Source organism: Myxine glutinosa, chromosome 7, assembly GCF_964187855.1.
Source record: "Myxine glutinosa chromosome 7, kmMyxGlut1.1, whole genome shotgun sequence".
In the NCBI taxonomy this organism is placed as follows: Eukaryota; Metazoa; Chordata; class Myxini; order Myxiniformes; family Myxinidae; genus Myxine; species Myxine glutinosa.
In genome coordinates this window covers 84,716,860-84,729,513 of record NC_136267.1, presented here as the reverse complement: position 1 = coordinate 84,729,513, position 12,654 = coordinate 84,716,860, and the positions used below count along the sequence as shown (strand labels likewise).

The 12,654-nt window shown below is 44.2% G+C and overlaps 1 protein-coding gene across 3 annotated transcripts in view; it reads left to right on the top strand.

The window, feature by feature from the left end:
- The window catches only part of LOC137430769 (collagen alpha-3(VI) chain), a 205,190-nt gene that overhangs the window by 171,680 nt on the left and 20,856 nt on the right, over positions 1-12,654 (top strand). For all 3 annotated transcript variants that reach the window (XM_078781945.1, XM_078781946.1, XM_078781947.1), the window contains 2 exons: positions 3,886-3,902; positions 9,302-9,565. In XM_078781945.1, coding sequence (XP_078638071.1) covers positions 3,886-3,902; positions 9,302-9,565 — 281 coding nt within the window. The remainder of the gene's footprint in view (positions 1-3,885; positions 3,903-9,301; positions 9,566-12,654) is intronic.

Genomic DNA, 12,654 nt, shown 5'->3' with positions numbered 1-12,654 from the left:
TCATTTTCTACACATTTTTTCCAATTTAGAAACACTGATTAGAAGTATATCTCCGGGGGGTGCAGGGGGACCTAGTCTTCCTACTAGACTAAACGTTACAGCTACCCTTGACCTCTTGCTCTCTCATAGACATGTTAAGTGCACTGAATATCACTCACTATGGATCCACCTCTTCAGGAGTGCAATGTGTGATGTTCAGGAAAGAACATTGGTGGGACTATTACTGTGGATCAGGGACAACCAGCAATTTTGTTGCACTGCTAAGCAGGTACTTGGGAGATCAATGGTTATGCCACAACCCACCATGTCTCCTCTCCACCCAATTCCTCGTGAAAATACTCTCCCACCTCCTTCCTCAATATATCCAACCAATTATTTTTCAATAGAAGGGTCTCGGGTCATTGAGGAACTAAATTACAAAGGGTAGCAAGTTTACAGACTACCATATGGCATGGGGTGGGAGGCATGGCTGGATGGACATACACAAGGAGGAAAGGAGAGCTAACACAAACACGAGTAACAATAGGCTGGAGAAAAATCAGGACGGGAAAGAATCAGCAAGTATAGAATGATCGTGGATGTGCATGGGCGACCGCATGAAGTAGTGGTGGGTATCACATTTCCTGGCAGAAGCGAGGCTGAGACAACGGATAAAGGGAGATTATTCCACAATCGGAAGGATAAGGGAAAGAATGAATGCAGTTTGGAAACCAGCCTGGACTTTGGGTGGGTGAGCAGGTGAGGATTTTAGAGGAACATGTCTGACCTGGAGTGGCTCGTGGAAGGCAGACTTAGGAAAGGGCAGGAGGAACAAAGCCAGATGTAAGCTTGTATATTCAAGAGCTTACTCGCCTCTGCCTCTGGTGGAAGAGTGACAGTCCATGGGAAGTGAAGCTCCATCGATGAAAAGCTTATACCCTGGAGGATTAGCTCAGCCAGGCTCATGAATGCCTTGGCACTACAAATAATACTCAGACTGCATCTAGCCAGTCAGTTTGGAGCTACGATCCTCCCATGAAAGGTTGTGGCAGATAGCAAGGTCAAGCAGTTCTGGGGACGGAGTTCTGGACGGAGCTCTGGGGCAGAGTTCTGGACGGAGTTCTGGGGACGGAGTTCTGGACAGAGTTCTGGGGACGGAGTTCTGGGGACGGAGTTCTGGACAGAGTTCTGGGGACGGAGTTCTGGGGACGGAGTTCTGGACAGAGTTCTGGGGACGGAGCTCTGGACAGAGTTCTGGGGACGGAGCTCTGGACAGAGTTCTGGGGACGGAGTTCTGGACAAAGTTCTGGGGACGGAGCTCTGGAGAGAGTTCTGGGGACGGAGCTCTGGAGAGAGTTCTGGGGACGGAGCTCTGGAGAGAGTTCTGGGGACGGAGCTCTGGACAGAGTTCTGGGGACGGAGCTCTGGACAGAGTTCTGGGGACGGAGTTCTGGACAGAGTTCTGGGGACAGAGTTCTGGACAGAGTTCTGGGGACGGAGTTCTGGACAGAGTTCTGGGGACGGAGTTCTGGACAGAGTTCTGGGGACGGAGTTCTGGACAGAGTTCTGGGGACGGAGTTCTGGACAGAGTTCTGGGGACTCCAACAGCTCTTCAGAGAAATGGATTGGATAGTTTGATTGCTGATCCTCATGGAGAGACTGTGACAATGTGTGATTTGCTGGTGTTGAGCATCTTGTTCCAATCATTTGGCCAGCAGCTTATCTTGTCCAGGTATAATGAAAGGGATTCAGCAGCAGCTGTTCTTTCACAAGTGTGATGTACCATTCTGTACAGAGTGGAGTGATCAGCAAAATAGTAAAGTTGGTTTTCAAGAGAATCAGATAGATCATTCATATAGATCAAGAATAATGTAGGACCTAAGATTCTGCCTTGTGGAACACAGATCAAAGGAAAGAGCATCATCAATAACTCCATACAGGTTCCACTCATGGAGAAAAATCAGACCACCAATTGAGCTTGAGCCGCTGGATAACCAGACGGTATCAAAGACTCAAGAGATATCCAGGGAAATGGCTCTTACCTCTTGCTTGTGGTTAAGGTCCTTCATCCATTGCTGTGTCAGGAGTAACATAGTCAAGATGGAATGGACAAGTCAGAAGCCAATCTGGTTGTCAGAGATTTCGTTTGGAAAGAGATAATGCCTGCGGTCAGCTGCAATGATGAGCTCCATCATTTTGCTTATGATGAGGAAAGGCTCATGTAGATATGTAGTTGTCGGGATCAGTTTTGAAACCATTAATATGGAGAGAAGTGATGTTTGCAACTTTCCAACATTGAGTAAGTTGCCCATCTAAGAAGGACCTGTGAAAGAGAAAGGACAGCGGGGTATAATAGGACTGTTGAAGTGTACCATGGATGAGAATTATGTAAAAATTTTTTAAGGGAGCAGGTCATCGGGTGTCATTACTCTGACCATATTCAAAATTCCCTCCCTTGTAAATATATGAAGAGGGGACTGCCTGAGTGTCATGGTCACTACCGACGTGTTATGTGAGCATCGCCAGGTGCTGAAGGTGCATCGCATGAATGAATAAGAGTATATGCTTCACAAAAGCTTAATGCTTCATCTCTGCTGTTTTTTCTTGAGAGTGACATTATAAGTTCCCTTAAAAGGACCTTCAACGCAGGAGACCATTAGGTGCATCAAGCCTGCGCTATAATTGCCAACCTATGGTTGTTTGTTGACGTTCTATCTTTTTCAAATGTTGAGCATCAAGCAAGGAAGCAGCACCTACCATTTTAATGTCTTTGGTACGCCTCAGCTGTGGTTCAAACCGCTGACCTCCCAGACTCGGAGCGGACGCTCAAACCATGATGCCACTAAGTTTGGTAAACCGGGTCATCATGTCAATGGAGCATGGTGTTGGTTTAACGGTTAAGGTGGCTGGCTTGAGATGTTAGGGTCCTTAGTGTGAGCCCCTGTCATGCTGATGAATTAACACCAGGTGGGTTTACTCAGCCTCTGTCATTCCGAGGTCTACAAAATGAGTACAAGCTGACTGGTAATGGGGGGGGGGGGGGGCATTGCATCAGCGGCACAGCCGCAGAAACTGATTCAGCCGAGCAACCACAGGCGCTGCATATGAACCACCACGCCAATGTTAAAGGAAAACGAAAAACGTTGGTTTTCGTTATTCATTTGCCACTCCGAGTAAAAATAGAATACTAAAAAAGAGTAAAATGGTAAAAAAATAAAAATCACTGAGTAAAAATAGATATAGCAAAAATAGTAAAAGTAAAAAAATAAAAGTAAAAAATAAAAAGCACAAATAGATTAAAAAACAACAACCTTAAATGGTGATTTGTCCACCATGAATAAAAGGAAAAATTGACGTTTTGGGCCTTACCCTTCATCGGAGCAAAGGAGAGAATAATGATACGAGATGGTATATCAGTAAAAGAACAGTGATATATGATTAAAATATTGAGAGATGAATTATACTTACTGATATAACCAAGATGTCATCCTGAACCATTACACTTGACAAGCGACTGGAAGTTATTGAACTGTGGGAGTAGCTTAAAAAAGGGGGTCGCAAAATATCTCGGGCGAAGGCACAAGAGACACAGTGTTTCTTCTCGGCCAGAGATAAATGACTATCGAGTGAGATTCACTCTGCCTGGCTCTACCAATAAGAGGAAACCAATTCAGTGTGTTCAAACTACTCTGTGTATTGTCTTGGTTGTGGGATTTTCCTCCCTGCGTCACTTTTCTTTCATTTTGTGTGACCTTTGTAGTAGGTTCTCAACAACCTTTTCCTGTTTTACTAACGCTTGTTAGAAACTCCATACTTTATGATCCTCAAACCCTCATTTATCATGACTGGTACTGTATATGGATGCAGGTTCCTCTGACACTCTCCTGTCCCCTCACTCCCCCACAGAGACGAGGTATCCCCAGGTAAGCACAAATTGCTTGTTGGGCTGGTAGGATGGTGCAGAAGTGTGTGTGCACGACTCTGAGCTGTCTAATCTTGGTTTAAATCCCGACCCAGCTATAAACTGTCATCCTGGTGTTTCACGAGTAGGGTGATTCATGAATGTGTGTGGTCCCTCGGATGGACGTTAAATGGCCATCCCGGCTGCTGGCATTAGTTGGTAGACGGTGAAAAATCCCACGGTGTCCTTGGCGAAGAGAACGCAAATTATTGCCAACACCATTTTAAAAAAACCATGGAAAATTACAAATTCCTACTTTAACTTACAGGATGAGGCACATTAATGGCATGCCATATCCCTGATAAATGATGCAAGCAGCAGACAACTGTTGCACACGAATTAATGAATTGCTTCATAACTTTAGCAACTATCAAATGTGTTTGCTGCGTTTCTGCAAAAACAACAAATATATGTGAGGAATCTTGTTCTTTTAGAAATAAATTACTTACACAGTGCCCCATGCAGGACATAGGGATCGAGTAGGAGGAGATTGGACGAAGGATAATTTATTAAAGTAAACTTTGGACTAGGCATACATTTATTAAAGTAAACTTTGAACGAGGCATACATTTATTAAAGTAAACTTTGGACTAGGCATACATTTATTAAAGTAAACTTTGAACTCGGCATACATTTATTGAAGTAAACTTTGGACTAGGCATACATTTATTAAAGTAAACTTTGGACTAGGCATACATTTATTGAAGTAAACTTTGGACTACGCATACATTTATTAAAGTAAACTTTGGACTAGGCATACATTTATTGAAGTAAACTTTGGACTAGGCATACATTTATTAAAGTAAACTTTGGACTACGCATACATTTATTAAAGTAAACTTTGGACTACGCATACATTTATTAAAGTAAACTTTGGACTAGGCATACATTTATTGAAGTAAACTTTGGACTAGGCATACATTTATTAAAGTAAACTTTGGACTAGGCATACATTTATTGAAGTAAACTTTGGACTAGGCATACATTTATTAAAGTAAACTTTGGACTAGGCATACATTTATTGAAGTAAACTTTGGACTCGGCATACATTTATTAAAGTAAACTTTGGACTAGGCATACATTTATTGAAGTAAACTTTGGACTCGGCATACATTTATTGAAGTAAACTTTGGACTAGGCATACATTTATTGAAGTAAACTTTGGACTAGGCATACATTTATTGAAGTAAACTTTGGACTCGGCATACATTTATTGAAGTAAACTTTGGACTAGGCATACATTTATTAAAATAAACGTCATGGTGTTCTCACAAAAATCTCACCAACTAGTACGCTACACCCATTTTGCTTTACTTTACCACCTTTGGCCTTAACAAAGGGAAGGGAAACACCAACAACAGGACGGTGGGAGAAGGTAGATGGAGATGGACAAATATGGGATGCAGGTAATGATGGCGTGTAGCGAAGAACACAAGATGTGGACAAGATGGATACATAAGCAAAGTTTTGGAAAGGGTGGGGGTGGTTTAACGGCTGTGGAAAAGATCATGGTTTTGGATGAAGGATGACCTGAGATGATGGTGAACATTTGTCTTGAAGACCTGGAGGGAAGAGTGAGATTGAAGAGTGTGGAAGGTGGTTCCACATGCGGGAAAAGAGGAATAAATGGGTGGAGGTGAGCAGTGGTTCTGGATGTTGGTGAGACCAAAGAGTTTGAGTGACTGAACCTCTTCGAGACGGTTGTTGAGAAAGTCGATGGGATGGTTTGCCATACGGTCCTTTCAGAAAGAGAAAGGAAGTGAGTGTGTGGGATTTATCAGGATTGAAAGACATATTCCAAGTGTTTGACAAGCTTGTGATTTTGTCAACGTCTGAGGGACGAGGGAAGAGGCTGCAGCCTGTCTGTCAGAAAGATGAGGGATGTCACGGCAGAGGGTGGAATGATCAGTAACTTTCTGCAAAAACAGCATCAGCAAAACTTACAACATTCCGGCATTGCGATACTCTTTTTTTGGAATTTTGTGGATTTTTGTGAATTCCTCGGATGAGTATTCTGAACCATCGTCGCTTCCGATGGTCTCGGGAATGTGAACAGCAGTCGCATCGGAAATGTTACAAACGGATTTTTGAAGTTTCTTACATCGGCTTGTGATCGTTGTCACAACCACTTCTTCCCCAGAGACAAAGCAATGGAAGTATTTGAAAGCGTGCAAGATGGAAAGCATCTCTTTTTCAATACGTGTGTAACATGTTCAGTCAGTCAGCATCTGTGAATGACTGGGAGGTGTTGGCAACAGGCCTGCAGCAGAGCTCCTTCAATCTGGTGAATGCCTTGACTAGGGCAAGCTGCCAAGCAAACAGAACTTTTGTCTTGAGAAGTTTTTGGATTTGAGAATCCTCTTCACTGAGATGAGGGAAGAAATGTAACAAATATGACAAACTCCAAGATGCACTTCGCACGTTCTTTGTCATTTGGAGCAGCCACGGTGCAAACTGCTTCGACTTACAACATAACAGGCCTGTTGTGAGAAACTACTGGATATAGCTGTGAGAAACTGGATGATCATTCCACATCGGCTTCACTCTGGAATAAATATAAATGAATGAAAAGGCTCAATCGGTTTCTAGCTTTTTCATTCATTTATTTTACATCCACGATCAGGTCATGGAATGAAGGTATTGGAAAGGGTGTTGGCGAGGAGGCTAAAGAAGAAGGTGAAGATCGACGAAATGCAATTTGGATTTTTGCCAGGAAGAGGAACGACAGACGTGCTCTTTATTGTGAGGCAGTTGCAGGAGAAGTACATGGAGAAGAGGAAGAAGTTGTTTCTTGGGTTTGTTGATCTGGAGAAAGCATGTGATAGGGTTCCACGTGAAGTATTGACATGGGCATTGAGGAAGTCAGAAGTGGAGGAATGGTTGATCAGAGTAGTGATGGCAATGTACAAAAGAGCGCGCACAGCTGTAAGGACGAAGGACGGGAACAGTGGTGAGTTTGAGGTGAAGGTGGGAGTGCATCAGGGGTCGGTACTAAGTCCACTACTATTTGTAGCTGTGATGGAGGTGCTGGCTCAGAACGTAAAGGAGGGTTTACCGTGGGAGTTGTGGTATGCAGATGATCTGGTGTTGATTGCGGAAAGTATGGATGGACTGAAGGAAAAGATGAACAAGTGGAAGGAATGTATGGAGACAAAAGGTCTGAAGGTGAATATAGGAAAGACGAAGGTGATGGCAAGTGGTAAAGCATGTGGTGAGGTGGAAAGAACTGGGAAGTGGCCGTGTGCTGTGTGCAGGAAGGGTGTCGGAGTGAACTCTATTCAATGTACAATGTGCGCTGTGTGCGTTCATCAAAAATGTAGTGGTCTGAGAGGGTCATTAACCAGTGTGGCAGCTACATTCAAATGTAAGGTGTGCACAGAGGGAGCTGCAGATGGAGGAAATGTTGAGTTGGATCTTGGACACGGCGTGAAGCTGGAAGGTGTTAAAATATTTTGCTACCTTGGAGACATGCTGAATGGAGAATGTGGATCAGACTCGGCAACGGTTGCTAGAGTGAGATGTGCATGGAAGAAGTTTCGGGAACTGAGTGGCGTGCTGATGATGAGGGGAGTGTCATTGAAGCTGAAGGGAAAGGTGTATGCTGCATGTGTGAGAAGTGTTATAATTTATGGGAGCGAGACATGGGTAATGAACGTAGAGCAGCAACGAAGGCTGGAAAGGGTGGAAATGCGAATGGTTCGGTGGATGTGCGGAGAATCGTTGAGAGAGAGGAAGACAAATGATGAATTGCGAAAGATGATGGGAATAGAGCCTGTGATTGATGCTGTGAAGAGGAACAGGTTGAGATGGTTTGGTCATGTGTTGAGGAAGGATGAAAGTGACTGGTTGAGAAGAGTGATGGAAATGAATGTAGAAGGAAGTAGAGGATGGGGAAGACCGAGAAAGACTTGGCTAAAGATGGTGGAAGAAGAAATGCGGGCAAGGGGGTTAACAAGGAGAGATGCAGAAAATAGGGCAAAATGGAGAAGATTGTCATGAGGACCGCAAGGCTAACCCCCGCTCTAGCAGGGAAAATGGCCCTAACATGCATGTTGTTGTTGATCAGGTCAGATGGAAGAACGAGATGACAGAGGGTTAAAAGACAAGGAAATAGTGGTGGAGATGTGGGGTTGGTTGGATGTGCGAAATAGTAGTTGGATGCACCAAGCAAGTGAATAAACGAAAAGTAAGAAGGGGGAGAGTGAAACAGTAAGTTGAAAGAATTCCGGATGGGTTATTTCTCTCAGAATTGGGATATTTTAGTATGAATACCACCTACCACTGTGATCGGTGCTTAACGATGCACATAAAGAGAATTTGATACCTCTACCATCCTGAATCCTGGGATTCTGAATTTGTTTTACCACCAAAAACCTCCCAGTGCATACCCTGAGTACAACCACCAGTTTTCAACTCATTCTGTCCAGTGGTTCAGGAGTCAAAACAAACAAAACAAACAAAGATGTCAAACAAACAAACAAACACACATGTCAAATTATATGAACCAATCTCAACCAGGGATATCCCCGGATATGATTTGGGTCCCGGGATATGATTGTTGGTGCTCTTATGGTTTGAAGCGAGTGCCCTGGAAGCATTGACGGAAAGAGAGTGGCAATTCTATGTTTGGGAAAATTGCATGCTTGGTCAGGGTTGCCCAGATAGCTCAGATGGTAGAGCACTGGTACGGTTCACCAGAGGACCTGGGTTCGATCCCTGGACTGGTACGGTTCACCAGAGGACCTGGGTTCGATCCCTGGACTGGTACGGTTCACCAGAGGACCTGGGTTCGATCCCTGGACTGGTACGGTTCACCAGAGGACCTGGGTTCGATCCCTGGTCTGGGTGTGTAATTTTCCCACATATGTCAATTTGACAAATGATAAACTTAAGGATGAAAAAACCAAAATAATTAATGTAAGTTTACAAAAAGGAGGTGATCAAATAATCTACTGCTATTACTACTATCCCATTTTTATTAATAACACGAGCAAGTTGTGCATGGCCACATGGGATTCTAAACGGGGTAGGGATGGAGGGGCCAAAACTGTAAATGGCTCCTTCTGTCATCGAATGGGTCAGCTGGGAGTGACAATTCGCATTTATTGCCACATCTGATGCTATTTAAACGCTGTAATGGTGGTGAGGGGCTCCACATGAAACTTTGTTCGATATATGTAGCCTTTTGGTTCCCAGGGTCCATACTAAAATTTTGTATTGGTGTCCAAGCCAGTGACCATTTGCAAATTGATAGTCGGATAAAAATTCACAATTATTACTTTTTGCTCCAACAACAAAAACGTTTTTGGGAAATGCAATCACCTCTTTCCCATTCCCACTCTATTCCCAAATGCCTACCAGATGGAGAAATACCACAAATTCAGATCTTCTTGGAGAATATTACAGAGTCGAGCTTCATCGTCCACTGGGAGCCAGTGTCTGGCGTGACCACCTATTCTGTATACGTGGTGGACGTGGAAATGGGTGAGGTGGTGCAGAATGTTCAGACAAACAGCACACAGCTGCTCGTCACTGGCCTCGAGTGTGGTCACGAATACAAGGCAACAGTTACAGCAACCCTGCGCCAACAACAACCATTCAAGACGCACATAGTCCTAAGGACACGTGAGTTACACTCGAATCATTTTTAACATGGTGACTCCTCAAGGAAGAGCAAACGAGAAAGGGTGAGACATTGATTGTGGAGCAGGAAGGAGCAGGTGGACACAAGATGCATGTTGTGATTGGTTTGGACCTGGCTGAGATGGACACAATTAGAGTTGTGTACCAGGGTACGATACAGTGGATACGAGTAGAAAAAGGTTCGAAAATAAATGTCTTGTGACGTAAAATGTCCAATACCTTGTTTCAATTCACCATTCAGCCATTCAGACAAACAGGGTTGGCGGCAGGAAGGGCATCCGGCCGTAAAACATTGCTTCAAAAAGGGGACAAAAAACAACAACAACCACGGTCCCCGAAAAGGCCAACCCCCGCTTTGCGGGGAAAAATGGCCTCTAAACGGTGGTTGGTTTTTATTCAGCCAAGGTTGAAAACTGTGCTGCACTGATCTGGATTATCCCACAATCGGAATACGATGGTACATCCGAGCTGAGTGACGAGCACTCCTTTCCATTTGAGGGACGTTTTTTTCTGGATGTAGGGCGATTCTGCCTTAGCTAGCCTTGAGTGAAAACCGACAGGTTGGATACCTTTTTTGGCCTACGATAATCCTAATTATTCCCTGGTGCCTTTTAAAAGCACTAAGGAGGCAGAAAAAGAGAGGAAGCAAAGAATTGAGATGAGGAGACAGGAGCTCATTCCAAGGAAGTGATATACATTAATAGTTGGTACCACCCACAGATGAGGTACCACCCACAGACCCACAGCATTCTCTCAGGTTTCTTTCAGCACAACACTACGAGATCACTAGTCGGCTCTGTGGTCAGACTGCTAGGCCCAAGAGAAATGCTCGTTCATCAGTGATTTTAGACCCTGCATGTGTATAAAATCTGAGGGATTCCCCTTTTTTCATACACATATATTGAACAGACTGAGGAAGTTGGTTCCACAGGTCAGAGAAAAGAGTAACAAACGAGTGGAGGTGAGCAGTGGTCTTGGATTTTGGGAGTTTGTACACCAGAAGTGGGTTACTGGCAGACTATGTGCACCCTGAAGAAATCTGGAGCAGAGGGGAGAGGGTGACACTTTACTTGTCCAGTCGGCTGCCGGCTTTGGGAGACCAATTGGGATATATGTTTGCCCAAGAAAGATCATGGCTGATGGTAAAGCCCAAATGTTTGAGAGACTGACAACCTTCCTGAAGAGGTTTGTTGAGGGAGTAGATGGGAGAGTTAGCCAGACAGTTCTTTCAGAAAGACGGAGTGAGAGGGTGGGATTTTTCAGGGTTGAAAGAGATTTTCCAAGTGTTGGACCAGCTCCTGATTACATCGTCATAATTTTGTGTGCAGCCTCCAACTGCTGGTTTGCATCATTGCTGGAAGTGCAATAGTGCCACCTGCTGGTTAGGGTAAAAAATTTGAATTTGGCCATTGTGCTGGTGAATGTTCACTTACCCTTCGCGAATGACACCGTGGGATCTTTAACGTCCAATGACCGGAAGATCAGACACCCAGTTTAACGTCCATCCGAGGGACGGCACACACATTGATTAATCACCCGAACTGTGCAACAACAGGATGACAGTTTATAGTTGGGTCGAGATTCAAACCCAGATTAGACAGCTTAGAGGCGAGTACACGTACCTCTAGAACATCCTCCCAGCCTGATTCTGGGTCTGTAGAGATGGGTGAGACCACTGCCTACCTATTTGAAGGATGAGAGATGCTACGACAGAGGGTGGAGTTCCTCAGCAAATAGAAAAGCAAGAATTTCTAGGGAGTGGGAAAGATCATTGAATAAGATGAGGAACAGGACTGGGCCCAAGACAGCGCCTTGGGGAACTCCAGCTTCCACAGGAAGAGGAGATGAGATATCCTTTTGAGAACCACGAGTCAGTATGGCATGCGAGTAGCTGGCTTTGGATGCCATAGGCAAAGCAACCCCACCTCCACCTTGTTTGTAATTCAAATTACAAAGCAAATCCACCTTGTTTGTAATTCCAACTTCTTTCCTGGTAGTCCTGGCAGTGTCCATATGTTAAATACCTCTCCCACCCCCTTTCCCATGCCTCCCCCCCAAAGCCCTCTCCCTCCCACAGATCTCTCGATGTCTCCATGTCTCTCGGTTCCTGCTCTCAAATGTTGTTTGTGTCCTTCCCCCTCTCTCCCCATCTTGTCTACCGCTCCCGATGTTATTTGTTTTATGTGTCGGTTTGTCGGTTATGTGTCGGTTTGTCGGTTTGTCTTTCTGTGTGATAAATGTTCGCTCTTTCACGAGCCTCGATCTTGTATACAAAAAAACAAAAGAAAAAAAAAAAAAAGAAAAAAAAAAAGAAGAAGTGTTTGTAGAGGAGGGGCAGACTGTATCAAACGCTTGAGGTATGTCCAGAGAGACGGACATCCAGGACCTTCATCCATTGTTGAGAGACCAGAAGTAACACGTCCCGGGCGTGGTCAAAAGGTCGAACACCAAAACGTGCAATTACAGGCACATTATTTTAAAAATCTTTAATGAATCTTGGCACAGTCAAACGTCCTCCCACACCCCACACGGAGGATACGTTCTGGGGTACCCTCGTGTTCGAGGAATTTTTCAACTTAGGAGAAAATGGGGATATGATCCAGGGTCCTGAAACATTGACACTAACATAGCCTTTCCTGGTATTTTTATGCCTCCGCCACGAAGGTGGCCGGAGGCATGTTTTTGAGTTGTCCGTCGTATGGGCTAAACCTCATTTTTCTCAGCAACCACATGTCCGATTGAGACAAAACTGTCAGGGTAGCAGCGTCACCCATGTAGAATGTTTTTTTTGATAATTGTGATGTCATCGGTCACGTGGTATGGCAGCCATCTTGGAATAATCGCACATAATTAAAAAAAAATTCTCAGAAACCGCTGAATGAAAAAAATTGAAACTTGGCACATTGTCGAGTCCTCCCAATGGGGAACAAAAAGATGACAATGATGACATCATAGGTGAAGTGGTATACCAGCTATAAATGTTTTAATTGAATGCCTTACCCTAAAAATCTGAAATTGCATGCACATGTTCTATGACCCATTTGTATTGAAATATTAAATTTATGACATCA